This window comes from Anomalospiza imberbis, chromosome 29 (assembly GCF_031753505.1).
Source record: "Anomalospiza imberbis isolate Cuckoo-Finch-1a 21T00152 chromosome 29, ASM3175350v1, whole genome shotgun sequence".
In the NCBI taxonomy this organism is placed as follows: Eukaryota; Metazoa; Chordata; class Aves; order Passeriformes; family Viduidae; genus Anomalospiza; species Anomalospiza imberbis.
Window position 1 is genome coordinate 459,847 of NC_089709.1, and position 26,911 is coordinate 486,757.

At 48.1% G+C, this 26,911-nt stretch overlaps 7 protein-coding genes across 7 annotated transcripts; 3 read left to right on the forward strand and 4 right to left on the reverse strand.

Annotated features, from left to right (window-relative positions):
• Nucleotides 1–2,525: 2,525 nt before the first annotated feature.
• LOC137463724 (scale keratin-like) lies at nt 2,526–3,178 on the reverse strand. Its single transcript, XM_068175054.1, has one exon. The coding sequence runs from the start codon at nt 3,039–3,041 to the stop codon at nt 2,673–2,675; it is 369 nt and encodes a 122-aa protein (XP_068031155.1). The 5' UTR covers nt 3,042–3,178; the 3' UTR covers nt 2,526–2,672.
• A 4,033-nt stretch (nt 3,179–7,211) lies between these two features.
• Nucleotides 7,212–8,926, reverse strand: LOC137463604 (scale keratin-like). Its single transcript, XM_068174879.1, has 2 exons — nt 8,517–8,926; nt 7,212–8,033 (listed from the first exon to the last, which is right to left on the reverse strand). The coding sequence occupies exon 2, from the start codon at nt 8,003–8,005 to the stop codon at nt 7,538–7,540; it is 468 nt and encodes a 155-aa protein (XP_068030980.1). The 5' UTR covers nt 8,006–8,033; nt 8,517–8,926; the 3' UTR covers nt 7,212–7,537.
• Nucleotides 8,927–11,838: 2,912 nt separating this feature from the next.
• On the forward strand, nt 11,839–12,306 carry LOC137463520 (scale keratin-like). Its single transcript, XM_068174759.1, has one exon. It carries the CDS (start codon nt 11,839–11,841, stop codon nt 12,304–12,306), a length of 468 nt encoding a protein of 155 aa, XP_068030860.1.
• A 3,299-nt stretch (nt 12,307–15,605) lies between these two features.
• Nucleotides 15,606–16,068, reverse strand: LOC137463620 (scale keratin-like). Its single transcript, XM_068174898.1, is given in 2 exon segments — nt 15,606–15,632; nt 15,634–16,068. Coding segments are annotated over 2 exon segments (462 nt in total).
• A 4,032-nt stretch (nt 16,069–20,100) lies between these two features.
• On the forward strand, nt 20,101–20,671 carry LOC137463609 (scale keratin-like). Its single transcript, XM_068174884.1, has one exon. The coding sequence runs from the start codon at nt 20,101–20,103 to the stop codon at nt 20,560–20,562; it is 462 nt and encodes a 153-aa protein (XP_068030985.1). The 3' UTR covers nt 20,563–20,671.
• Nucleotides 20,672–23,593: 2,922 nt separating this feature from the next.
• On the reverse strand, nt 23,594–24,446 carry LOC137463738 (scale keratin-like). Its single transcript, XM_068175084.1, has 2 exons — nt 24,240–24,446; nt 23,594–24,132 (listed from the first exon to the last, which is right to left on the reverse strand). Exon 2 carries the CDS (start codon nt 24,106–24,108, stop codon nt 23,716–23,718), a length of 393 nt encoding a protein of 130 aa, XP_068031185.1. The 5' UTR covers nt 24,109–24,132; nt 24,240–24,446; the 3' UTR covers nt 23,594–23,715.
• A 756-nt stretch (nt 24,447–25,202) lies between these two features.
• On the forward strand, nt 25,203–25,770 carry LOC137463726 (scale keratin-like). The gene has a single exon (XM_068175056.1). It carries the CDS (start codon nt 25,212–25,214, stop codon nt 25,602–25,604), a length of 393 nt encoding a protein of 130 aa, XP_068031157.1. The 5' UTR covers nt 25,203–25,211; the 3' UTR covers nt 25,605–25,770.
• Nucleotides 25,771–26,911: the final 1,141 nt, after the last annotated feature.

The following is a 26,911-nucleotide window of genomic DNA, read 5'->3' on the forward strand; positions in this document are numbered from 1 at the left end:
CAAAATCCAGAGTTTTCCTGTGTTTTTTATCCATAATTTTGGGGGTTTTCCACCAGTCTGGGTGCAGCTTCTCGTGCCTTTCCACACCCAGAAGGTGGCCAGGTTCATCCGGCGCTGACACAAAGTCATTCCGCGAGGGATAAAGAGGTTTTGGATCTCTCCCAATCTCATTTGGATCTTCCCTCAGGGCAGGCGTGGCTGTTCCCTGTTCCCAGAGAAAGTCAAACACCGGTGACTTGGATTATTTGTGGCTCAATGCCCGCCCCGGGCTGCGATTTAATTACCTCCCCACACGGTAATTTTATGGTTTTTTCATTGTTTAAAAACAGCCTGGGGGGAATGACTTTCCTTGGAAAACTTCCCTTGGAAATCCCCACAGGAATTTTTACCCGAAAGGCAAATTTTTGGTGTAATTCTGTGAGTTCCTATAAATAGATTAAAATAAATTAAAGAGTTGTTAAAGTGTTCCTTGCAGATCAACCCACTCTCCCCTGGGAGGGGGGGGGGGAATTCTCTTTTCCAGGGAATTTCTGGCTGCCCCATCCCTGAAATTATCCATTAATAAGTTGGAGCAACCTGGGATGGGAGAAGGAGTCCCTGCCCATAAATCAAAGATCTTCAAGGTCCCTTCTAACCCAAACCATTTTCTGGTTCTATGAAACCTCAAAGGACAAATCTTTAACCTTTAATTCCTTAATTCTCCTTGAGCTTGGAAGGAAAAGAAAGAAACACAGGGAAAAGATTGGAAAATATCTTAAAGTTTAGGGCATTTTCTCCTGCTTTTCTGTCTGTTTTGGAGCAACCTCTGGTCCTGTGACCCTTGATTATGGAGCCAATTTAATACAAAAATCATCATTTTCTGGCCACTGCAACAGGGGGATGTGTCTGACTGTGGCATTTCCTGAAGTTCTTGGGCACAATTTGAAGAAGAACACGAGAGAAAAATTCTGATGGCAGCAACTGAGGCTCCTGATCCACCTGCCACCCAAACAGGGAATTCCCGGCAGCGGGGGGAAAACACTGAGGATGAGAAAAACTCATCTCTGAACCCCAGAGGTCACTGCACCCTTGTCTTACCCCGGGCTCAGTCCCAGGACAAGGGAATGCTGTTAATTGAGATGCAATCAGCAGCTGACTCATTAAAGGCATTGCAAACAGCAGCCTGAGCCTGATCCCAGCTCCAGGCAGATCCCGATGCCAATTAAACTTCTTGTGTTTGATTTCCATACTTTATTTAATGGGTAACATGTTCATTTAATGGTTTTTAGGTGCTCTGGGATGGCAAAATCTTGATTTAATGGGTTTTTAGGTGCTGCAGGCTGGCAATATCTTTATTTAGTGGATTTTTAGGTGCTCCGGGCTGGCAAATTCCCTGCAGGCACAAAGGCCCAGCCCAGGGATGTTCCCTGCTGGATTCCAGTGTCCTTCTAGGGACAGATTCCCTTGGGATTGGCATTTTTCTCATTTTGCTATTGAAGGAGCTGCACTTCAATTTTTCACATGTTTTAAATGAAACTCTCCTTTAGGCACACAGAAGAAAAGCTTGTTTTTTGCCTGTTCTCTCCTTTTTTTTTTTTTTTTTTTGTTAACTTAAACCCCAAATAATTTAATAAGTATGTCTGGAATCTTTGATTTTCGTAGTGTTCAAGGGGCTTTAAGCAAACTGATCTAGTGAGAGAAAACCAGAGGGGTTGGACTGGATGACATTTGGAGGTCCTTCCCAATCCAAACCATTCCTTGACTCCATAATTCCTTGTTAAATAATAAAAAAAACCAAACCGGAATAATTCTACTTGTCAGTTTTGCCCATGGCCTTTTCCAACCTGAATGATGCTGGGATTCTGTTATTTAATTTTTTTTTTTTTAGCCTTCAAAGTATGGAAAGCTGCTCCTGAGGAGTTTTATTACAGAAACATTTGGAAAATCAAGTAAACTGAGGCTGTGCTCCTCCTCGGGGAGCAGCTCAGACCTGCCTGTGGGCAGATCAGTGGGCGAAGGGGAAAAGGGGGGGAAAAGTGGAAAAAAAGGGGGGGGGGGAAGGGGGGAAAAAGGAAACCAGGAGGCTGCTGTGTGATGCAACAAAGTTTTAATGAGTGAGAAATGCCCCTTTGCAAAGCCATAGATCACAGAACGCGGAAAATCCATTTCCGGACAATTTCAGGGAAAATGCATTCCTGGATAATTTTGGGGAAAGTCCAACCAAAGTCCTGCTCTGAGATGTCCCCAGCCGGCTTCTCCTGGCTGTCATCCAAGGATATTGGTCATTGCGGGTGAAATCCATAGGGAATGGGCTGTCCCATGTTGTTCCAATAAATCGGGAATGCTGGAACAGGGAATGGGCCATTCCATGCTGGTCCAATAAACCAGGAATGCTGGAACAGGGAATGGGCTGTTCCACACCAGTCCAATAAATCAAGGATGCTGGAACTTGGAATGGGCTGTCCCATGTTGGTCCAATAAATTGGGAATGCTGGAACAGGGAATAGGCTATTCCATGCCAGTCCAATAAATCGGGAATGCCGGAACAGGTAGTGAGAGCAAACAACGAGGAGGTGCTGAACAAGAAGTAGGAGAAAAATCAGGAATACAAGGGGGCTGTGGAAACGCTGACCCCTCACGCTTGTGGCCGTGGATTTGGGCATTCCCAGGATTCCCTGGAGGCTCCGGTGCCCTCAGCAGGGCCCGCAGGAGCCGCGGAGGAGGCGGCTGAAGCGGCGTGACGTGGAGGGGCCGCAGGAGTTGCTGGCCAGCGCTGAGATCCCGTATCCAGAGCGGGTGCCATATCCCGGGAAAGCCCCAGAGCCATAGAGACCCCCAAAACCCAGGGAGCCCCCGAAGGCCGGGGCTCCAGCAGATCCCACCACAGCCTGCTGTGGGAAGGAGCTGAGGATGGGGCCAGGGAAAGTGACCACCACCGGGGGTGGCTGGATGAGGGCGGTGGAGTCCGGACACTGCCGGACACACGACTCGTTGCAGCTGTTGGCCACGGGCTGTGGGCAGGAGATGCCACCAGTGGTGGGGCAGAGGTCGTAGCAGGACATTTCCTGGCAGGGGTGGAGGTTCCTGGAATGCAGAGAAGGAGCTGCTGAAAACCGTGGATCTACGGAAGGAGCAGGTGGGGGTTTGGGGGAGCTGGGAAATGGGGGGGCAACATCCCCGGGGGAAAAATTGGGGTGGGACAGGAGCAGGTTTGGGTTGAGAGAGATGGGATGGGTGATGGAGATGGGATGGGATGGGATGGGAACAGGGTGGGATGGAAATCAGATGGGATGAAGATGGGATGGGATGGAAATGGGATGGAGATGGAAATGGGACAGGATAGAGATGGAAATGGAGTGGGATGGAAATGGGATGGGATGGAGCTGGGATGAAGATGGGGTGGAGATGGAAGAGGGATGGAGATGGAAATGGAGTGGGATGGACATGGGGTGGGATGGACATGGGATAGGATGGAAGGAGCACAATTCCTTCATCACATAAAAATATGGATTTAAAACATTTTCCCACCTGGATATCTGGGCATAAAAGCCTTTGGTTAAATGTTTAATGTTTTTTTCCAGTAAAAAAGTAGAAATATTATTTTATTCACTGGGTCAGAGCACGAGTCTACTTTCCTTCTCTTTGGCTGTGATGAAAATAACTAAATAATTAAATATATATATATATATATGTATATATATATATATGACTAGAATTAAACTGCTTCTTCAGCTGGATCATTTCACAGCTCAGGGCATGGACAAATTTCCCTGATTCAGTCACAGACTGAAATGCAGGAAAATTCAACATTTTAAAGCTTGTGCCATCCTGAATTTTCATTCTGCTGTCAGTCCAAGAATGGCCAAATATGAATAACAGGAAAAAAAAAACCATCCCTAAATAAAAAATGCCTCAAATTGATTTGGCTCCTAAATCCTTGCAGTAAAATACTTGCCAGGATACTGCATAAATGAAAATTTAAAGAATGAAAAAAAGAACAAAGGAAATATAAAGCCCTGAAAATGAATGTAACAGTTGCAAACAGTAGCTGGAATAAAAAATCAAAAAGCAAAGGTATTCTGGAGCTGGGAGAGGAATGAAAAGGCATCGGACTTACCTGATGGAGAGGAGAAAAGCAGGAGAAAGATGGAAAAGCTGCGCAGAGCTGCTGCTTTTATACCGACCCTGGGATGCCCCGGGGCTGAACACGCCGAGCCCACGAGTCGCCACCTCGGACGAGCCCAAATCACTCCCCAAAGTGACGAAACTCTCCTTGCTTTGCAAAACCACCCTGAATCTCTGCCCAGCACATTCCAGCTGCCGGCTCCCTTTCATCTCGGATCCTGATGGAGCAGCTCCATCCCTCCCAGCGGGAATTAAATCCCATTTGCTGAGCCCTTCCTTCATTAGCTTCATTAATGATTTTAATCGGAGTCAGAACCTGCTGCCGTGCACAGGTTTGGGGGTTTGGGGCTCCAGATCCTGTCTCTCATCACTTCTGATCCCAGATTTTGCAATGGAATGCTTGGAGAGGTGCAAGGAGCCTCCTGATGGGTTTTGCACCCGCAGCCACAAACCTCAGGTCATTCTGGGAATCGTGGATTTGCCTGCTGGGATTGGTAAATTCCCAATTTTCCTCAATGCAGAAAACACAATATTTTAGTACCTAAAACAGGGCTTAAATCAAAATTTGGTGTTGTTTTTTTGGGTTTTTTTGTGGTTTTTTTTTCCCCTGGAGGGATATCAGTGTTTTTTTCACAGATGAACATCGCCAGGTCCCATCTCAAAACCCCTCATTAGCTGTGGATCAGTTATTACATAAACACATTCCTACCAAAGTTGCACTGAAATTGGGAGGTTCTTTCCCCCAAAACTTTGGGATGTTGCCAGCGGATTAAAGGAATAATTCCCCCCAAAAAGTGTCCAAATATTTTTTGGGTGTGTTTTTAAGCACTTTCCAAACCCTCCTTAGTAGTTTATGTGTGAAATGAGGTGTGATTACTGTGATATAAATATGTGGTTGTGTTCTAACAGCCTAGCATTTTGAAACATAATTAAAATTAGTCTTATAATTATTCTTAAAAGTAAAATATAAAGAAAATAATTTGTCCAAGTGAACACTTCCTGTTCCCTCACCAGCTCATGGCTTCTCACCTCTGTGGATTTTCTTGTCTAATTTAAGTTTTCGTTTATTTGGGTGAGTTTCTTCTTCAGTGCTGATGTTTTCACTCCCATTTTCTCTGTTCGTAGCCTGAACATCTGTGAGACAAAACACGGATCTGTATGGTTTAAAAAAAATCTGTAATTTCCTCTGAAAAGTTTCTGAAAAGTTCTGAATTGTTTTGTCCAAATCCAAATTCCAACTACACATAAAAGTTGCTGATTTCACAAGGAAGGCACCAAGGTTTTCATCAATTTTTTGTCTACCAGAGGTGAAGAAGAAAAGAAAAAATCTTGCACCTTCAAGCAGATGAAAATGATGATTAATACCTGAGCCAGCATCATTATGCCAGCTAATGAGAGGTGAATAAATGAAGCAGCAGAATCCGTGCTGTCATTCTGAGTGTATTTCATGGAACGTTACCAGGTGTGAACCTCAGCCAATTAAAGTGCTGAGATGAAAGAAATCTTTGGGTTGTAATTTGTGTTTCATGCAGCGTCAGAATTTGAATCAACTCATAAACAGAAACATTGAGCAAAACTCTTTCGTCACCGAGAGGCGACCCAGGCGTGATAAACACGTTAATGGGAGCCTCGCGGTCTCCAGCAGCTCAGAGGACATATCAAAAGCCCCTCCTCGAAACTGCCAGGAGTTTCACAGAATCCCAGAATTATTTAAGTTGGAAAAGAGCTCCAAGGTCACCGAGTCCAGCTGGGACCACCCCCCACCTGCTCATCCAGACTAACGTCCAGGAATTTCTCAGACACTGCCAGGGGTGGCCACTCCAACCCTCCCCAGGCAGCCCCTTCCAAGGCCTTTCCAGGAGGCACAGCTCAAGGCCTTTCCCTCTTGTCCTGTCCCTGTTCCCTGGGGTCAGATCCCAAATCCCACCTGTCAGATCCCAAATTCCCCCTGGATCCCCCTTTTCTCCAGACTGAGCCCCCCCAGCTCCCTCAGGATTCTCCATTCCCTTTTCCAGCTGCTCCAGCCCCATTCTCTTCCCTGGAGATTCTCCAGCCCCTCCATGTCCCTCTTGCCCAGAACTGGATACTCGATTTTCCCATTTCCGTGAGATTTCCAAGCTTTTCCCCTTGTCCCTCAGAAGGTTCTGCTGGGTGACGGCCACGCTTGTGTCACCTGATGACCGTCACATTTCCCGGTGACCAACTCAAGGATTGCCCTGACCCGAGGGTGGTGGCTCAGCCACCATCCACTGTCATCACACGGATCCTTCGTCCCTTCCTTCCGGAAGCACCGTGGGATCTCCCTTAGAGCCTGGCTTAAACACTGCTTAAGGGCTCCTTTTGTAACCTGAGCTCTTCTTACCCTTCTCTTCACCACCGCAGATTTTCTGACTGATTTTTCAGGTCCTGACAGAAGGTAGACAGATTTTTCTGACTGATTTATCAGGTCCTGGCAGGACATAGAATATCGACTCTGCCTGTCATTTGGATACTGCTGGGGAAGCTCTGGGTTCTGCTGGGAGTCATTCAATTTTGCAGCAGGTTTTGCCTTTTTAAAATTCACGTTTTTCCTTCAATTTTCTGGTCAGATGTTCTCTAAACCAAATCTTTTTGCTGCAGGAAAATGCGTACCCTGAGATCTTTTGGCAGCTGAACCAGATAAGGAAAACTCCTTGTGAGATAAGGATCTGCCTGAATCAGGAGGTGGCTTTGTGCTTTGCTGATGACATAAGAAGATAATGACATTTATGGTGCAGTGCTTTAGGGTTTTAGGCTACTTATAAAATCTGAACACAAAACCTATTTCTATTTAATATATAAATAAATTAAACCCATGGTCTTGACAATCTTCAAGGCTCTTCCAACCCAATTCTGTGATTCCGTGACCATTAATGAGGTCCTTGTTGCGAATTTAAAGAAATTCCCTCTGCACACAGGGCTCAACACATAGAGGAAACTTCTGCTTATCTTTAGCCACCATGCTGTGACCACGTTGTAATTCTGTAAATGTAAATTTACTGAAATTGTAAATTCATGGGTAAAACAGACCCATGAAAGGCTCTCCATGGAGACTTTCCCCTCTGGGCAGGGTTTGCCCAATGTTTTGCAGCCTCATGCAGAGTAGGGAGCTTTACCCAGTGAGGTTGGCAAACTCAGGGGTGGGTGAGGACACAAAAGCCCAACACGAGGATTTTCAGTGATGCGACAGTTTTAATGAGAAAGAAAAGAACACAAACAACATGGTAACATCAGGATTGTAAACGCAGGCAGAGCTTGAAAGACACTTCAGTCTGTCACTGCATTCAGCCACAGGGGTGATAAAGAAGATAACAAGGAATTGAACTCATGGAGGTATCAGGAAAGAATTTAAAGGAAAGAAAAATCTGCATTTTGCTTTGCCCTTTTACGTCATCCAGAGGGTTTTCCGTAGGGTTTAGCAGATCCCCCAGAAGCCGCGGCCGTAGCGGCCGTACCAGGAGGAGTAGGGGCTGCAATAGCCAGAGCCAAAGAGTCTGCCAGAGCCGTACAGGCCCCGGTACCCCCCACAGTAACCCAGACCCCCATAGCCCCACAGGCCCCCGTAGCCCAGGGGTCCGTAACCCCCATAGCCCCACAGGCCCCCGTAGCCCAGGGGTCCGTAACCCCCATATCCATAGAGACCCCCATAGCCCAGGGAGGCCCCAGAGGCTGGGAGGACGGGCGCTCCAGCAGATCCCACCACGGAATCCTGCGGGAAGGAGCTGAGGATGGGGCCGGGCATAGTGACCACCACAGGAGGAGGCTGGATCACGGTGGTGGAGTCAGGGCACTGGCGGACACACGGCTCGTTCCCGCTGTCAGCCAGGGGCTGGGGCCGGATGACGCCGCAGGCAGAGGAGGGGTACAGGTCGTAGCAGGACATCTTGCAGGGGATTGGAGGTCAGCGGACACTGAGGAGTGAGCAAAAGGCAGAAATTCAATGGTTAAAATATTTGACATTTGGACATGTGGATGTAAATAGCTGTTATGTCTCAAGTCTTGGTTGTCCTTTGTTCTCATCAGTGTTTTTGTAAATCTCTCGCTCTCTGACCTGTCATGTCTCCTGGGGTCTCATTCCTAATTTCTTATACTTCGTTCCCACCTAGAAAACCCACAGAAAATTCTTATTGGCTGAACAAACCTTCTGCAATGCTTTGGAAGCTGCTTTGGTAATTTTTCTAATTTCTACTAAGAAGAAAGAATGATTTTACCATTTTGAACTTATGAATGTCCAGCACCAACTAAAAAGATAACCATCACAAAATTACCCAATTATTAAGAATCTTAGAATCCTTATGGATGATCCCAACCTCGATTAAGACCCACAGAAAAGAGAGACTGGAATTTTCTAAGGAAAAATTCTAAGGGAAGAGATCCCTTAGAATGGTGCTTACCTTTCTCACGGAGGTGAATGAAGCAAGGAAGGCGAAGTGAAGAGCCCCGGGTTGGGAGAGCTTTTATACCATTCCCAAAATCCTGGGGATCATCTAAGGTGCAATTTGGGGATGTGCATAACTGGGGCAAACCCCAAATGAATGTGACACGTAGGTCCTCAAAGTTCTGCTGACTCTTTGTTTATTTGCTGGTCCGAAGTCTCGTGAAATGTGATAGGTGCGTTTCATCACTGAGCCCTCTTTCATCTGGAATGGTGACAAGTCATCCTCATTCCTGTTATCATTCCATTCACAGCCCTGGCGTTACAGCAGGAATTATCCCAATGCTCTTCCGGAGCTTCTCCATCATTAATGGCAAAACCTGTCTGCTCGCTTGGGGTCACCTGATGTGCAGAGCTTTTTTTCCATTAAAAAACAAAATACCTGGAGAATAAATGATTTAGAGCAACTTTGGTGTGGTCATTTTTATCATTATTACTCTCTGCTTAATGTGAGAACAATAGGGAACCCAAAGGAAGGCGTGGAAAGCATCCTGTGGTCCTTAAATGGTTTTTGTTACAGAATCTTGAAATTATTTGGACTAGAAAAGCCCTCCAAGACCATCAAGTCCAAGCTGTGACCAACCTTCACCCAAGGCCATTCCCTGTTTTCCTGTCCCTTGTTCCCTGGGACCAGAGCCTGTGATTGCCCGCACCCCGGAATTGTTTTTGAATAAAATACGGTTCATGAATTTCTGGGTTTTATTCAGAATTTTTTATTTCAAATTCTTTTTCATTGGGAAAAACCTGAAGGGGCACAAACCCCCAGTATTTGCCCTTGAACCGATGATACCAAGGACACAAATATCTTGACTGAAGCATTTGAATGTGATGTCATTCCATAATTGTGAGGCACCTAATTCCAGCTCCATGCCTTTAATCTACTGGACCATCTACAGGATTTGCATGGACTTGCTCCCTGGAAGCTTGAAAAGATTATTGTCCAAAAGCCCCTGCCCCCCAAAGGCTGAGAACACCACCTCACCATTTAGGGATCACCTATGGCATGGAGTCTGCAATATTGAAATGGCCCAACTGTAAATGAGGCAAGAAGGAGCCTTTGTGTCACACATTCCAAATTCCTGATTGTTCCCTCATCCCAGAAACTTCCAGCTCAGCCGTTTGTGGGATTTATGACTTTTGTATCACAGGAGCTCATGAATTTCTAAGAACACAAGGCTATAATTCAAAGCACTTGCATCACATTTTGACTTTTGCATCAGAGGATCCATTTTTCCCTAAAAAATCCCACCTTTCCGCAGGCACATCCAATGTTCTTAGGTGCCATCTTTGTCCAGAAAACATCGGACCCTCAACACCTGGGAAAGTCTCTTCAGGACCTCCAATCTCTTTGTGCTTCAGTTAACTTTATGAATTCATTCCTTGTTTATCTCCCAAACCCAAACAAGCCTCAGGAAGGCAAAGGTTCCTCTCTGTCTCCTCCATGGAACTCTGTGGACTTGGCCAAAATTAAGGATTTCGCTGTTTTTCCTGCTCAGGATTAAATTCCAGTGGAATTTGTGATTCCGATGAACCCATGAGGCACTCTCCAGGTATTCAGTTAATACCAAGGGGAGCTGGCTTGGCGATTCCTGATGTAATTCCAAGGAAGTGACAGGAATAACGCCAGGTATTAATCTCCCCCCAAGTCGTCACAAGATGAAAGAATTCTCTATAATCTCAGGTGATGTTTAGATCATTATTACAAACAAATTTGAAAGGCCTCATAAACGCCAATAATGAACCCAACAATTTCATCATCCTGATGGTTGCATGAGTTCGAAATTGGGGCGGGCAAGATGTGATCTGGTACCTCCAGCTGATATAAAAGCTCCTCTGTCTCCTTGCTCCTCCAAACGCTTCCCTTGACTTCTTGGAGACTTGGGTAAGTCTGAATCTTCTCCGTTGCTCTTGGTGTATTTTTTATTGTTGGCTTCAACTCGAGTTGATGTCCAGCATCCTTTCTGTTGGGTGAATCTGCATGGACTTGGGAAAGATCAAGGACCTTTCTGTCTTTTTGGTGTGTGGAACTCTCTGTGGAGTTCTTGGTGTTAGGAACTCTGGACCTTGGAGCAACCGGACAGTGCTCTGAGTCAACTGAGGTGACTGGATCTCCTCCCCTATGGAGCCAGGCTGGGAGAGCTGGGAATGTTCAGCCTGGAGGAATGGAGGTTGTGTGGGGACCTCAGGATCTGCAGGGGTTCCAGGGAAGGTGGAGAGGGACTTTCCTCAGGAACTGCAGGGACAGGACACAGGGAATGGGGTCAGACTGACAGAGGGGAAATTTAGGTTGGATATTGGGAAGAAATACTTCCCTGTGAAGGTGGGGAGGCCCTAGCACTGGATATTCCATGGATTCTCCATCCCTAGGAGTGTCCAAAGTCAATTGGGACAGGGCTTGGAGCAACCTGGGATAGTGGGAGGTGTCCCTGCCCATGGAGGGGGTGGGACTGGATGATCTTAAGGGTGTCTTCCAAACCAGGCAATTCCAAGGTTCTCTGGTTTAGCTCTAAATAACCCTGCAAAGAGCAGGGAGCTGGACTTGAGCCTTTTGAGTCACTTCCAGCTTGAGGAAGTCGGTGATTCTCTGATCCTCATTTTGATACATTTAACCCATCTCAACCTTTCCATAAAAGGTTCAAGGTTTGACAAGGATTTCACCCCTGCAGCCGTTCACATGTGATAAAGTCATTTGTGTCCTGCTATCACAAACCCTCAGGCTCTCCTTCACATTCTCACTTTCAAGTTCCTCCTCAGAACTCTGTTTAGGATTTACAGAACATCGTTGGAGATTTGTTCTTTGTTGTCTTGTCAAATGCCTTTCTGGGCACTCACAATACTATAATCTGTTGTTCCCTTGACTCTCAGCAAAATTGGGATGAGTGGGAAGACGAAGCTACTGTAATTAAGTTCTCTATAAGCTCCATCTCATGCAAACCTGCTGAACCCAAATCTGAGTTTTTCTAATGACTCATCCAATGACCTTGGACAAAGTCACTTTGCTCTCGCTGCTTTTGCTTCCCGGTTTTCAGTTTAATATGGAGAAATCAGTCATAGTTCTTTGCAGGATCTTATGAGGGACAAGGTTTTTAGAACATTTCCCACTTGCTCTTGTGTGCGGATACACTTTAGAGAATTTTTGAAAAAAACGCTTTTTGAAAACAAGAGAGCACTGAGATTGCAAAGTGCTCAGAATGCTCTACTTATTATTTTAATTTGAATTGCTGAATTTTGAACTCCTTGTCTTCTTTTTTAGCCTGTGTTGACCTCCAATCCCCTGCAAGATGTCCTGCTACGACCTGTACCCCTCCTCTGCCTGCGGTGTCATCCGGCCCCAGCCCCTGGCTGACAGCGGGAACGAGCCGTGTGTCCGCCAGTGCCCCGACTCCACCACCGTGATCCAGCCTCCTCCTGTAGTGGTCACTATGCCCGGCCCCATCCTCAGCTCCTTCCCGCAGGATTCCGTGGTGGGATCTGCTGGAGCGCCCGTCCTCCCAGCCTCTGGGGCCTCCCTGGGCTATGGGGGTCTCTATGGATATGGGGGTTACGGACCCCTGGGCTACGGGGGCCTGTGGGGCTATGGGGGTTACGGACCCCTGGGCTACGGGGGCCTGTGGGGCTATGGGGGTCTGGGTTACTGTGGGGGGTACCGGGGCCTGTACGGCTCTGGCAGACTCTTTGGCTCTGGCTATTGCAGCCCCTACTCCTCCTGGTACGGCCGCTACGGCCGCAGCTTCTGGGGGATCTGCTAAACCCTACAGAAACATCTCGGAGTAAGGAATCACCGGCAACAGAGAGATACAATCCTGGCCTCAGAGGAGGTGTTGTGACCACAGCCACCCCACTCCGGTGGAGGTGGAAGCACACAACTCCTCCTTGATTTGTTCACCTTCTACTTGTCATCTTCTGGGCTTTTTTTCCTTTCTATGTGTGTGTAATATGTGTGATAAAATAATAATTTATCTTGTTCTAAAATGCAACTTCATTGTCCAACTGGAGAAGAGCAACCACACAAGGAGTTGCCTGTGATCTGATATTCTTCATACTCTGCAATGCTTTTCTGTGAATGCTTTTTTTCTCATTAAAGTGATTCTGTTCTGCAAAAAACAAACGAAGTTTTAGTTTCAATTTCTCTGGCTGTGGGTTTGCAACACTTCTCTCTCTATGGGGGGTGGGGGGTGGAATTCAAATCCTTACAATAGGCTGAGGTTCAGACTTCAAAACCACCTGTAATGTCTTAGCTGAGAGTGAAGTCAGTCCCTGTTCCTTGATCCAGAATTTGGGACCAGGAATCCTCCCTGCCCAGCTGTCCTGGGGCACAAAAATAACATTACAGAGTCATGGACTCATGGAATGGGTTGGATTGAAATGACCCTAAAGATCTTCTCCTTCCACCCCCCACCATGGGCAGGGACACCTCCCACTAGACCAGGTTGCTCCAGCTTGGCACTGGACACTTCCAGGGATTGGGCAACCAGAAATTCCCAGGAAAACCTGTGCCTGGGCTTATCCACCCTCACAGGGAAAGATTTCTTCCCAATATTCACCCTAAATTTGCCCTGTGTCAGTTTGAATCCATTCTCCCTTGTCCTGTCACTCCAGTTCCCTCTCCAGCTTCCCTGTAGATCCTGGAAGGTGGAATCTCACCAGAGCAAGAAGGGTGGATTTGCTCACAGATTAAGGTATTTCCTACCTTTTTATTTTTCCAGGTACCATCCTCCTAGGTTCTCTCTGCTCCAGCTTTTCTTGCTGGTGTGAATGAATCCTTGAAGGAGCTGTTTTTCTGTCAAAAGCCATCCAACACTTTACATTTCATGATTATTCAGAAAGATTTCTGATTTCAAAGTTTCACTCTGTGGCCCAGAAAACTTTATTTAAAGATTTGACAGGAAAATTGATTTAACTTTTTGCTGAGGTGTCACAGTTTGACACTGGCGCGATGCCAGCGCCCCCATGAAAATGTACTTTTCTAAATAATTACTGTGAGATGTGATCAGGAACAGAGCAGAGCACGCCCAAGCTTAATAACAAAGAAAAGAACTTTATTAAACTACTACTACTATAAAAACTACAAACACTAAATCCTGGATGAAGACCTTCCAAAACACCCCTCCTCCTCCCACCTAATTTCCAAACAAACTCAACAGTGAGACATCACCCGGGATCTTGATCAAGTTGCCACCTTTCAGATAATCAAATACTCAATCTTTCAAGGGAGACAGGAGTCTCTCTTGTGCCACAGACTCCCCAGGAAACACAATTGCCACCCTTGTGTTTCCATGTCACACACGGCAACCACCCAGAGAAAATCTGCCATGGTGACACTCTCCTCTCCATGTCACAGTGCTCTCACCACCGTGCATGGACAGACTGCTCATAGGGCTCCTTTAAGGATGCTTTGCCATGGACCAAAAGAGACAACAGTTCAGTTTCTCATCTTGGGACTACAGTCCCCACCATTTTCCCTTGGGGGCTGAGGGTCCAAGAACAGAGGTCTTCTTCTCCTCTTCTTCTTCCTCGAAGATGGAGGGCTTCTCCACACCTTCTCCAACTCTCCTCTGTTCTCTCTACTCCTCTGCTGGTAATCACTGAAACAGGTCTCTTGGCACACCAACCACCACCCTAAGTGCAGCTTCTGTCAGGAGAATTTGGTTCAGTCTATGGCTAACAAGAAAAGTCCAGCCACAAGCCACTCCATCATCTCCTTCCAACTCAAGAATTTCTTCTTCTATCATCTCGGATCCCAGACTGTCTTTCTTCTACTTCAAATCAAGGAGGAGTAATATTTTACAAAGCCTTCGTTTCTCAGGAAAGGGTTAAAAGCTCAGACTCCCTGGACGGCTGATATCTCTGCCCAGCAGCTGATTCCCAAGGCCAAGGCTGGGCACCTTCCCCCCCCTCCTTCTCCTCCGCACCGGCAAAGTTACAGGTGCCGTCCGGACTCTCTGTCTCTTCCCTCTGGGGGGGGGAATGACAAAGACATCTCCGCTTCTCTCCACCCTTCCGTCCACAGGAGCTGGCTCGGTTCCAGCCCTTCAGCCCCCTCGGCTCACCTCGACCAGGCCATGTGGCTTCCCCTCCCCCACCCAGCCCCATGGCTGGGCAGGGGAGGTCTGCACAGCACCTTGACCGGAACCAAAGAGAGCGAGCTCTTAGGAGTTCCTGCTTTTAACCCCCTGTGTTCTCAGAGGCGCATCCCTATCTTCAGTGGTCACTCCAAGTGCCAATATCCAAACTTGACCACTGATTGGTTTGACCCAACTTCCTGAAAAAATCACTTCCATGTCAAACCACGACATGAGGTTGTTCCTGAGGACAGAGTTTAAGTATTTGACTGAGGAAATATTTGGGACAGAGCATGAAGTTCAAAGAGATGAAAGCTTTACCTGGAAGAAATCCATAGGGAAATTTAATCTTCCCTGCTTTTTTTGGGCAGGACATTCATCTCCATGGTTTAGGGATAGGTTAGATGAAGCTCTGAGCCACCTGGGCCAATGGGAGGTGAGCCTGCCCATGGCAGGGCGTGGAATGAGATGAAATTTAAGATCCCTCCCAGCCCAAACATTCCATGACTCCAGGATATTTTAGGCTGTTACAGACACTTGCACAGGTGAGGCTTCTCCAAAGCCAAATAACCAAGGTGAAAACAGGAGAAAAGAACACCAGAACATGGCAACTTTGATGCAATAAACTTTTAATGACAACAAGAAAAGCAATGCATTCGCAGAGTCTCCAAGAAGCAAGAAACTCTTCTCCAGCCAGAGGCACATTCACATGTGATTGATTCGGGGTCTCTTCCAAATCCCAGATGTTGATGTGAACAAACAGGACCCATTTTGAGCCCTTTTGTTCCATATTTACCCCAGGCAACACAGAAATGGGGCGGGAGAAGATTTAAGGCAGAAGCTGAAAAAGGAGAAATCCAAAAGGGGCTGGACAGATACAAATCCATGGTTTTGGGATGGAGCAGCAGTGGTTCCAAGCTCTTTGGCTGTGAAACCATCACATTTCATCTGTTAGTGAGACCTCACTTGGGATTTTTCCCACGGGTTTAGCAGGGGCCACAGCTGCCACGGCGGGTAGCGGCCGTACCAGGAGGAGTAGGGGCTGCAGGAGCCAAAGGATCTCCCAAAACCATACAGGCCCCGGTACCCCCCACAGTAACCCAGACCCCCATAGCCCCACAGGCCCCCGTAGCCCAGGGGTCCGTAACCCCCATAGCCCCACAGGCCCCCGTAGCCCAGGGGTCCGTAACCCCCATATCCATAGAGACCCCCATAGCCCAGGGAGGCCCCAGAGGCTGGGAGGACGGGCGCTCCAGCAGATCCCACCACGGAATCCTGCGGGAAGGAGCTGAGGATGGGGCCGGGCAAGGTGACCACCACAGGAGGAGGCTGGATCACGGTGGTGGAGTCAGGGCACTGGCGGACACACGGCTCGTTCCCGCTGTCAGCCAGGGGCTGGGGCCGGATGACACCGCAGGCAGAGGAGGGGTACAGGTCGTAGCAGGACATCTTGCAGGGGTGGAGGTTAATCTGTGGAAAGTGTCAATTTATATTAATTTGAAAAGAATAGCAAACTTTAGGCTGTGCTGAAGCAGTCCAAGGGTATCAGTAATAAATCTGGGATGTAAATGCATTTCCTTTTCTTATTTTTGCTATGGCTGTGATCTCCAGGCTACTCTTGACTTCAGTCCACCACAGTCTCCAGTTGTATCTTTGAATTTCCAGATCTGGTAATTTCATCAGCATTACATTACTTTTAGCTGATGATTTCTACTCAGATTTTATCTTTCCTGTTACAAACTCAGCAAAATTCTTCCGAATGCAGGCACATATACGGGTTATTCTTTATCTCCTAAAATACAGACAAGTAACCCTTTGGAGTGCTAAAATAATACAATTTTGGGGTTCAATACCAGTCAGTGAATCCCTCTCCTAAAAGACCTAGAGATAAATGAGAAATTAAACACCAAATATCCTACAGAGCATCGGCCGCCTGACTGCAACCAGATTTCTCGACAGAAAGTTCAATTTAGAGAAGCTTGAGACAAAAGTGACTTACCTGGTTCACGAAGGCAGAACAGGTGAGAGAAGTGGATGGAAGGACCTGGTGCAGACACCTTTTATAGAGCTCCCTGCTTGCCCACAGGGCATTGGCCACCTGATGCGCCAGTTCATAATTAGGTCCCAACCCCAAATTGCAGGACACTTAATTCCCCAAAGTGCTGAAATTGTTTTTGCTTATTGCTGGTGCACTTCAAACCCACACATAGCGTGAGCTGCACATTCCACCTCAGACCTCTATTGTCTTCGGGCTTTATGGGGGGAATTATTTTTTATGATCCCATTGCTTTCCTTAGCGTTAGGGGAGGAAATAAAGCTGACTTCATTTATTTGTGAGTTCTTCATAATTGGGATGACTGAAGACCTCGTGGTTTTGTCCAGGTAAAGGTCCTTCAGTGAGGTCAACAGGAGACACGGCGCCAATGGAGTTTCTTTTAGGGCCTCAAATGAGGACTGGGGACAAATAGTAAAAGGAAAAACATTGGTTCTGTAGGCTCAGCATTTCTCCCTCCACCTACTCAAGGCAAGGCAAACACAACAATCAGGAGCATCTTTGAATGGACTTCATACCATAAAATGCTATCATGGAATGGTTTGGGTTAAAAAAGACCTTAAAGATCATCTAGTGGCACCGCCTGATACGGGCAGGGACACCTTCCATAGACAAGGGTGCTCCAAGCCTCGTCCATCCTGGCCTTGGACACTTCCAGGGAGGGGGAATCCATGGAATATCCTGTGCCTGGGCCTCCCCACCCTCACGGGGTGCACAATTCCTGCCCAATATCCCATCTAAACCTCCCCTCTGTCAGTTTTAATCCATCCCCTCTTTTCCTGCCAATTCAACCCTTGAAAGAAGTCTCTCCCCATGTTCCTTTTTAAACTCTCCACTGGTTCTCTTTCAGTCCCTGGAAACAGAGAAAAATGTCACCTGGCAGCCACAATTCCATGGAAATTGAGTTTTCTGAGTTGTCTTATCGAATTTTCCTTTCTCATGTTTTCCACTCCTATTCTTACATGTTAGAGACACAACATTCTGTGTATTAAATGAAAATGAAAAAATAGATTTTATTCTTAAGGTCAAAGACAGGAAGGTCAATGTTATAAATCAAGAGCTGATTATGGGAAAAACCCACGTGGCCTCAATTTATGCATTTTAATGTGATAATCTCTTTTAATTGTGGTGTGTTTACACCCAGGCACAGATTTTATATAACTCTGACACAGTAGGAACAAGTCAGTAATGGGTGTTCAGGAGGTGGTTGAAAATCCCTTGGAATGCTCTTGCAAAACTTTGACTTTTTTTTTTTTTTCCCCAGGATAATGGCTCAGGAAATACCCATATGTATCTCCAGATTTGAAAAAGCTCATCATTTATAAATAATACATGGTGTTAAGATTACCACGTAGGTGATGATGATAACGACAATAATGATAGAGTAGGACAATCGTGGTGTAAACAGAGAGAGAAACCTCAGCAAATCCAACATTTGCTTTTGCCAGCAGATTCCCACTTTGTAATTGCTCTGTGCAGAAAGATGACAACAAGGATGGGATTAGCTGCAAGATCCTCTCTAAAAACAAAGGGAATTTTATTTCCACTACAGCTAAATTTGGGATTTCTCCTATATAGAATCTTGGAATGGTTTAAAATTGGCAGGGACCTCAAAGACCCTCTTGTTCCAACACCTGCCATGGACAGGTTTGACAGTACCAGGTTGATCCAAACCAGCCTTGAACACTTCCAGAGATGGAACCATCTCAATAAAACATAAATTTGATTATTAATTCAATGTACACTCTGATTATTCTGAGCTTTCCATTCTAATCCTTTAAATCATAAATATCTCTCCCTTCAGAACTAAACTCAGGTTTAAACTGTGGCTTAAGGGTCAGAAAAAACATAAGACATTTCTGGATATTTGTTTCCCCAAACCATTCTAAGAGTTTTATCATTTCTGTAAATGACTGAGCATAATTGTCTTATAGGTCAGGAAAAGAATATTTGTGTAAAAACAGCTCAGTACATGGTGTCACTCCAGAAAACTGACACTAATTCATGAATCATGTTTTAGGATGAAAGATGCACCAATTTCAACCCATCAGCGTTTCAGCTCAAAGGACCTTGTGTGACGTAACGCGGCATTTGAAATCAAGAATAAACACAAAGAGCAACAATTTCATCACTTTGAGGAGCAATCAATACAAAAAAATGTTCTGTGTCAACTAATGAGCTCCTCCGAGCCCTCAGGCAAGTCTGAACTGTATAAAAGCTGTCTCCACTTGGGGTTCTCCCAAACGTCTTCACTTCACTCGTTCTTCTCAACGACTTGGTAAGTTTGGAGCTGCTCTTTTCTGCTTTTAGAATTGCTCTTTGCTGCTTTTGGAATCTCTCTTTGATAATTTTGGAATCTCTCTTTGCTGTACAATTCATACGGGGTGCTCTCTTTCATTGGGAATTCATAGGCAAAATTTGAGGTGAAGAGATAAACCTTGCAGACACCTTATGGAAGGCTGCTCTCTGCTTTTGAGGTTGGCGTTCTGTTACAAACCAAACTGGAAGTTTCTTATCAGAAAATTCTGCTGGATATTGGGTTGCCTTCACTAGTTGTATCCATAATGTGAAAGATTCAGTTTTTATTCCTATCCTCTGTTTGGTTAAATGGGTGACTGGAAATTATTTGGAAAGTTTAGATCTTCCTGGTTCACAGGGAAATGTTGAGTTTAGAGCCAAGCCTGCCATTAGATCCGGTTTGTTCTATTACAAATCAACTGAAATGCTTTTAATTCAAGATAAATGGGCAGGAACACCCCAAGAGACCAGGCACTGGCTTGGAGTAGGACACAGAGAAGAATTGAGAACTGTTTAAAATGCTCTCTATTAGATTCATTTAAGATGAAAAGGGATCCTTGAGGGTATTTAAGGAGCTGAAATGTGAAGCGCTGGGTTTTCCAAGTTAATGAGAGCAAGTGGTTTGGTGTGAGAATTCTTCAAAAGAGTTCATAGATCAAAATCAAAATGCTGGGGTGTTAAGCTCATTGTAAGGATCTCAAAGCCCTGATTCAATGTTTGGAAATATGGGACAATTATCTTTGCAATTCCCTTGCATTGATCTCATCCAAGAAACTACGAGGGAATCTGAACAGACAATGAGTTATAATCCCTGTTTTGACAAGGATCAGCACAAAGGAGATCAGTGGGAATGAAGAGCCAGAGTCATGAATTCCTGAGTAACAACACACTCCACTCCTGGAGTAGAGTCCCTCTCCTTGTTGATCCCCTGACTCACCAAAATGATCCAGCAAATAATTTTGGCTGTTCTTATTCCATTTTCAACTCTAAGAGATGTGGGGAAATTCCAGTGTTTCAAAGCTCTCCTGTCTGGGGAAAAGCAGGCATCTCCAGAGCCCTTTCCTGTTGGTAAATAACATCTTGTACTTGCTCCAATCAACTCTTGCAGATCGACCTCCAATCCCTGCAAGATGTCCTGCTACGACCTGTACCCCTCCTCTGCCTGCGGTGTCATCCGGCCCCAGCCCCTGGCTGACAGCGGGAATGAGCCGTGTGTCCGCCAGTGCCCTGACTCCACCACCGTGATCCAGCCTCCTCCTGTGGTGGTCACCTTGCCCGGCCCCATCCTCAGCTCCTTCCCGCAGGATTCCGTGGTGGGATCTGCTGGAGCGCCCGTCCTCCCAGCCTCTGGGGCCTCCCTGGGCTATGGGGGTCTCTATGGATATGGGGGTTACGGACCCCTGGGCTACGGGGGCCTGTGGGGCTATGGGGGTTACGGACCCCTGGGCTACGGGGGCCTGTGGGGCTATGGGGGTCTGGGTTACTGTGGGGGGTACCGGGGCCTGTATGGTTTTGGGAGATCCTTTGGCTCCTGCAGCCCTTGGTATGGCCGCTACGGCCGCTACCGCCGTGGCAGCTGCGGCCCCTGCTAAACCCTAGGGAAAAATCCCTCAACTCGGCAAACGACACCGATGGATCCTCACCTGAGCTCCTGAGGAAGGGGAAGAGCATCAGAACTTTACTTCAGACCATGGAGTCAGAACCCCTCTAGAAATTCTCCTTTTTGTTTCCTCCTTCCTTTGCTTGGTCTCCTTTTCCCCACCCCTTTCAGTGGCCAAATGTGTGGCTCCACCATCCACTGGCTTCTCCCTGAAATTCCTGCCTCCTGCCTCAAGGCTGAGGGAGCAGGTCTAGTGAAGGACAACCTGCTTGTCTTTGCCTCCTGTGTCCTCGTCCTGTGGGGCCTTCCCTGCCCTTGCAATAAAAAAATATCCTGCATACAACACCTGCCTTTGTTTTTTTTGTTAAGCCCCAGAGTGGGATTCCTCCCCATCAGAACCAGGCTGAGATGCTTTTGGTCATACCTGCAGCTGAGAGTCTTCTCTGTCTTACACTAATTATTCCAGTTGTCAGACTTCCAGTAGTTAGTCTAATTATTTTCATCCAGTTTGGCACTGGAACAGTGAACTGTCACATCCCCAAGGCTGACAGAGCTCAAGGACAACAGTCTCAGGCACAGGGTGGGATTCCTGGGGTGCCTGTGCAGGGCCAGGAGTTGGACTCAATCCCCGTATGGCCCTTCCAACCCAGGATATTCCATGGCTCTTTAAGTCATTAATTTAGTGCTGGAATTCCTTTTAATTTTACATCTTCCAGGCAATGTATTAGAAACCATCCAACTGCCTTCAAAGGCAAAGCTAAAAAATACCGCCTGAAGTTCTGCCAAAGCACATTCTGAAAAGGAATGATAGGAGGAAGGTGAATCAAGGGAAACAATTTTTGCGATAGGTATCTGATGAGCAAAGATGAGGCACTACCTTCTCTTTTTTCGTTAATCACTGCCATGATAAAGTTGCCTCAGGGAAGGTTTGGCTGAACCTGTCAGCAGGTGAGGTAAAAAGAACATGAACTGATGCATCAGAGAGGATTTACCTCTTCCTTCACCAGGACTCTTTCAAAGAAAATATCTTAATCAGTGTCAAGGGACAGCAGATCTTATTTTTCACAGGCAATTTCAATATTTTTCCTTGTATTGGACTGGATCTGTCAGATGGCTGTAAGTAATAAATTGAAATTAAAATTAGTCCATGGCACCTGTGAATGCTGCTTTTATTTTCAAAAACAAGACTTAATTTTTATGGGCAAACAAACACTTATTTGAGAATATTTTGACAAAAAGCCCACACAGAATTGTTTAGGTTGGAAAAGACCTTTGAGATCATCCAAGATTCCCACCTGGTCACCAAGCCCAGCATCTAGGAATTTCTTGGACATCTCAAGGGGTGGGAATTCCAAACCTTCCTGAACCCCTTCCAAGGCCTGGCTGCCCTTTCCCGGAGGAAATTCCTATGTCCAACCTGAACATCCCCTGTTGCATCTCCAAAAGCTCTCCCCAGGCAGGTTCTTGTCTCTCTCCTTGCTTTATCCTCCCTGTCCCCTTTCCTCTCATCCAGGGCAGATCCTGGAACAACTTTACAAAACGCGGATGCTTTGCCCTCCTTTTCTCTTCTGATCTTTGCTTCCACCCGCAGCCTCTGAGAGGTGCTTGGGTGTAAATCATGAGCCCAGCCGAGCACTTGAACTGCGACTGCCAAATTTCACCTGATCCTCTCAGCTAGGCAGTGCCAGGCAAGTACCAGCCTAATTAGGTGTTGTGTCAGACAAGTGCTAAGCCCAAGATAACACCCCTGAAGAGAGCCATTAACACCTAAAGAACAATGATTACACAGCTTTAATTTGGGCTGGATGCCTGCTCAGGGTGAGCTCATGTCTGATTGCAAAACCCAACAAAGGGCTGACCTTTCTCTCAGTGTCTATGCGGGAGTTATGGGGTGGAGGGAGTTCATTCGTTACTCAAGCATCCATCCCGAAAAACCTCTAATTATTCATTTGCCTTCCTGGCATTGGCACATCTTTTGGGAGCCCTGATAACAGAAAGCTGAGTGGCACTGAGCCGGAGGGAATCAGAGTTTCAGACTGGAAAAACGAGGTGGCTGAACTGCTGGGAGCAGCAGTAACAGAGTGACCATCATGGGACGGGGTAGAGCTGGGTGCCTGCTGACTGTGGGGAAAGGAGGTGCTGCAATGGCAAGGAAACTTCCCTGTCGCACCTTTCAGCAGCCACCTCAGCATCCCAGGAACCAGGAAAACACCTCCAACGTCATTGAGTCCAAGCCAGGACCGATCACCACCTTGGCAACCAGCCCAGAGTGTTGAAGGTCCCATGCAGTTGAACCACCTGAGCCATCACTGGTTCCAGTGACCACTGGTTCCAGTGACCACTGCTTGAGTCCCCACACCTCTCACAGTTCCAGTCACACAAGGATTTCTCACAGCCTCGACCCCAGGTTTTCCAAGAAGAGTCTCAGACCCCTGAATGTTTAAAATTATTTAATCGCAGTGGAAAAACAGAATAACAGCTTGAGATGGTGTCTCCAGGGAGGGACAAACAAAGGGCACGTTGGGATTTGAAAGCCCCCCTCCCCTGGGAGGGGACATCGGCGCCTGCTGTGACCATGAGTGTGCAGTCACTTTGCTGGGTCAGAGGTCCCTCTGCCCTTGACATGCTCTGGAGTGAATACATGGAAAGCATAAAATACCTGAGAGCCCCGGTAATATGAGGAGAACATGCAAAACAAAGGGAAAGAGCACACCCAATTTCCCTTTCGCTGCAAACATGACCCTGCCTGTCCAATAGACAAAGTGAATCCAGGAAAAAACAATGGAAGTAATCTTGAGTAAAACCAAGAGTAGAACATGAAGTGATACAAACAAAGCAGAATCCCTAAACACTTAAAAGGGTAAAAATCATATTATATGCCATGGTGAAAAATGGTAGGATCAGAATATAGCCTCCAGTTGTGGAGGAAAGAGAATTCCAGAAAATACACAGAGAGAGAGGAGTTGGATGCAGGAACAATTTATTGTACCAAGAAGGGCTGGAGACACGGGGAGAGGGATGAAGGGCAGGCCCCAGGCAGGCCGGGTGTCACGGGCTGCAGGAGGCCAGGGCAGCTTGTGCAGAGCTCAACTTCTCCATGCTGGGCTGAGGAGGTCACGGGGCTTTGGGGCTGTTGGTGGTGGCTCTAGCAGGGCCCGCAGGTGTCCCAGAGCTTCTTGCTGTAGCGGGGCCAGGCGCAAGGGCTGCAGGCGGGAGCAGCGTAGGCCCTGCCAAAGGTGCAGAGGCCCCCCGAGGCCTGGGTGGCGCCGGCGCCGTAGAGGCCGCCCAGCCCCAGGGAGCCGCCAAAGGCTGGTGCTCCGGAGGAGCCCACCACGGCCTGCTGGGGGAAGGAGCTGAGGATGGGGCCGGGGAAGGTGACCACCACGGGTGGTGGCTGGATGAAGGCAGAGGAGTCGGGGCACTGGCGGGCACACAGCTCGTTGCAGCTCTCAGCGATGGGCTGGGGCACAGCCACGCTGGTCCTGGGGGGGCACAGGTCCGCGCTGGTCTTGGGGGGGCACAGGTCGTAGCAGGACATCTTGGCGTGGGATCCCAGGGTGCTCTGCAAGAGAGGGCAGCCATGGCAGGAGAGCAGCCCAGGGCAGCGCCCGAGCCACAGGGGCCGGGGCTGGAGCAGGGAGACGAGAGCAGGAGTGCTCACACACTTACCCTTGTTCCCGAGGAGGAGAAGGTGGCCAGGGCAGTGCTGGGTCCAGTCTGGCCCAGCCAGGGCTTTTATAGCAGCCCTGGCATTGCTCAGCTCCAGCCTGGCCAATCTGCACAGGGGACACTCCCTGCTGCTGCTGCTGCTGCTGACACCAGGGCTGTGCAGCCCCTGCCCCTCCCTGAGTCAGCATCCCCCAGGTGCCACCGCAGCACATCCCAAGATGCCCCAGCGATCCTGTCCTTCCTGCCACGTCAGATACTTGATAGCTGGGACGTCACCCAGGAATGGGCTCCAGGAACACATTTAATGGTCCAAAGGGGTGGGGAAGGGCCGGAATCAGCCTGGGCCAGATGGACATCTCTTTGTCATATGATGATCAGGCCTGAAAGGAGAAGTCTTTGTTCCCGGTCTCATGGAATTCCCTGGGCAATGACTGCAGGCAGATGGGGTCTGGTTCTGCTGGGCTGTCCTGTGATGCTCAGATGCCCTCAATGCTGAAGGCTCCTGTCACTCCTGCCCCAGAAGCTCCAACCCCTGACACCTGTTCCTGGAGCCCATTCCTGGGTGACGTCCCGGCTATCAAGTATCTGATGCGGCAGGAAGGATGAGATTGGTTGGGCATCTTGGGATGTGCCAGGGTGGCACCTGGGGGATGCTGACTCAGGGAGGGGCAGGGGCTGCACAGCCCTGGTGTCAGCAGCAGCAGCAGCAGCAGCAGGGAGTGTCCCCAGTGCAGATTGGCCAGGCTGGAGCTGAGCAATGCCAGGGCTGCTATAAAAGCCCTGGCTGGGCCAGACTGGACCCAGCACTGCCCTGGCCACCTTCTCCTCCTCGGGAACAAGGGTAAGTGTGTGAGCGATCCTGCTCGCGTCTCCCTGCTCCAGCCCCAGCCCCTGTGGCTCGGGCGCTGCCCTGGGCTGCTCTCCTGCCATGGCTGCCCTCTCTTGCAGAGCACCCTGGGATCCCACGCCAAGATGTCCTGCTACGACCTGTGCCCCCCCAAGACCAGCGCGGACCTGTGCCCCCCCAGGACCAGCGTGGCTGTGCCCCAGCCCATCGCTGAGAGCTGCAACGAGCTGTGCGCCCGCCAGTGCCCCGACTCCTCTGCCTTCATCCAGCCACCACCCGTGGTGGTCACCTTCCCCGGCCCCATCCTCAGCTCCTTCCCCCAGCAGGCCGTGGTGGGCTCCTCCGGAGCACCGGCCTTTGGCGGCTCCCTGGGGCTGGGCGGCCTCTACGGCGCCGGCGCCACCCAGGCCTCGGGGGGCCTCTGCACCTTTGGCAGGGCCTACGCTGCTCCCGCCTGCAGCCCTTGCGCCTGGCCCCGCTACAGCAAGAAGCTCTGGGACACCTGCGGGCCCTGCTAGAGCCACCACCAACAGCCCCAAAGCCCCGTGACCTCCTCAGCCCAGCATGGAGAAGTTGAGCTCTGCACAAGCTGCCCTGGCCTCCTGCAGCCCGTGACACCCGGCCTGCCTGGGGTCTGCCTACCGTCCCTCTCCCTGCCTCTCCCGTCCTTCTTGGTACAATAAAGTTTTCCTGCATCCAATTCCTGTCTCTTTGCCTCCTTTTCTGCAAACATGATTACCCCTGGGCATGGGAGGGTCCAGGATTGAGAGGGGAAATGGTATTGGGTACAGTTGGGGCAATGGAAAATGGGAGGGGTTGGTAAAAGATACGTGGGGAGAGGACAGAGGAGATTGATGAGAAGAATAAAATGAAACCAAGGGGGAAATGGAATCAGAAGATAAAGGACTGTGGGGAGGGTATGGATTAGCAGGAGGAGCAAAAATGAGGAGAAGAAGAAGGAGAAGGAGAAAAGCAGAAGGAGAAGGAGGAGAAGAGAAACCTTATATGAGAAACAGGGTGACAAAGAAATACAAAAAAAAGAGAAAGAGACAGAGAAAGTGAAAGAAAGAATAAATTGAGAAGTAGCTGATGTCAGGGAAATTTAATCTATAGGGCATAGTGATGGGCAAGTTTTTCTCTGATTTCAGTCCCTGGTCCTTTAACGGAGCCAAGGTGGATACAGAGGCACTGGAGCTCTGACAACATTTGCTCTTGGATGGCTCCCAGCTCTGGGGACAGTCCTACTCTTTGCCAACATGGCTTCAGAACTGTAAAGGCCCCAGGTTTCATGGCCTGCAAGAACTGTAAAGGCCCCAGGTTTCATGGCCTCCTGTTCCTTATTTCTGCAAGGAATCTGTCTGTCTTCAGGTGGAGAGCTTGAAGCTACTTGTTTTTGTCCTTGTACTTGTCACTGTCCTTGTCCTTGTCCTTGTCCTTCTCCTCCTTCGTCTTCTTCTTAAACTTCCATGACAGATTTCCACTTCCCTCATTCATATGTATCCACTTCCCCTTTGATGCCATTTCCTTCTCCACTTTAACCTCCAATAAAACATTCCATCTTCCTCTTTACAGTTGCTATCCCATTCCATTTCCACTTTTCCCAGGAACACCACTTTCCCTCGCATTCCTGGAATTCCCCATCCCCAGGGGTAGTCATTACTTGGGAAAAAGAGGCAAACAGACAGGAATTGGATGCAGGAAAACTTTATTGAGTCCCGAAGGGTAGGAGAGGCAGGGAGAGGGACAGTGGGCTGGCACCAGGCAGGCCAGGTGTCACGGGCTGCAGGAGGCCAGGGCAGCTTGTGCAGAGCTCAACTTCTCCATG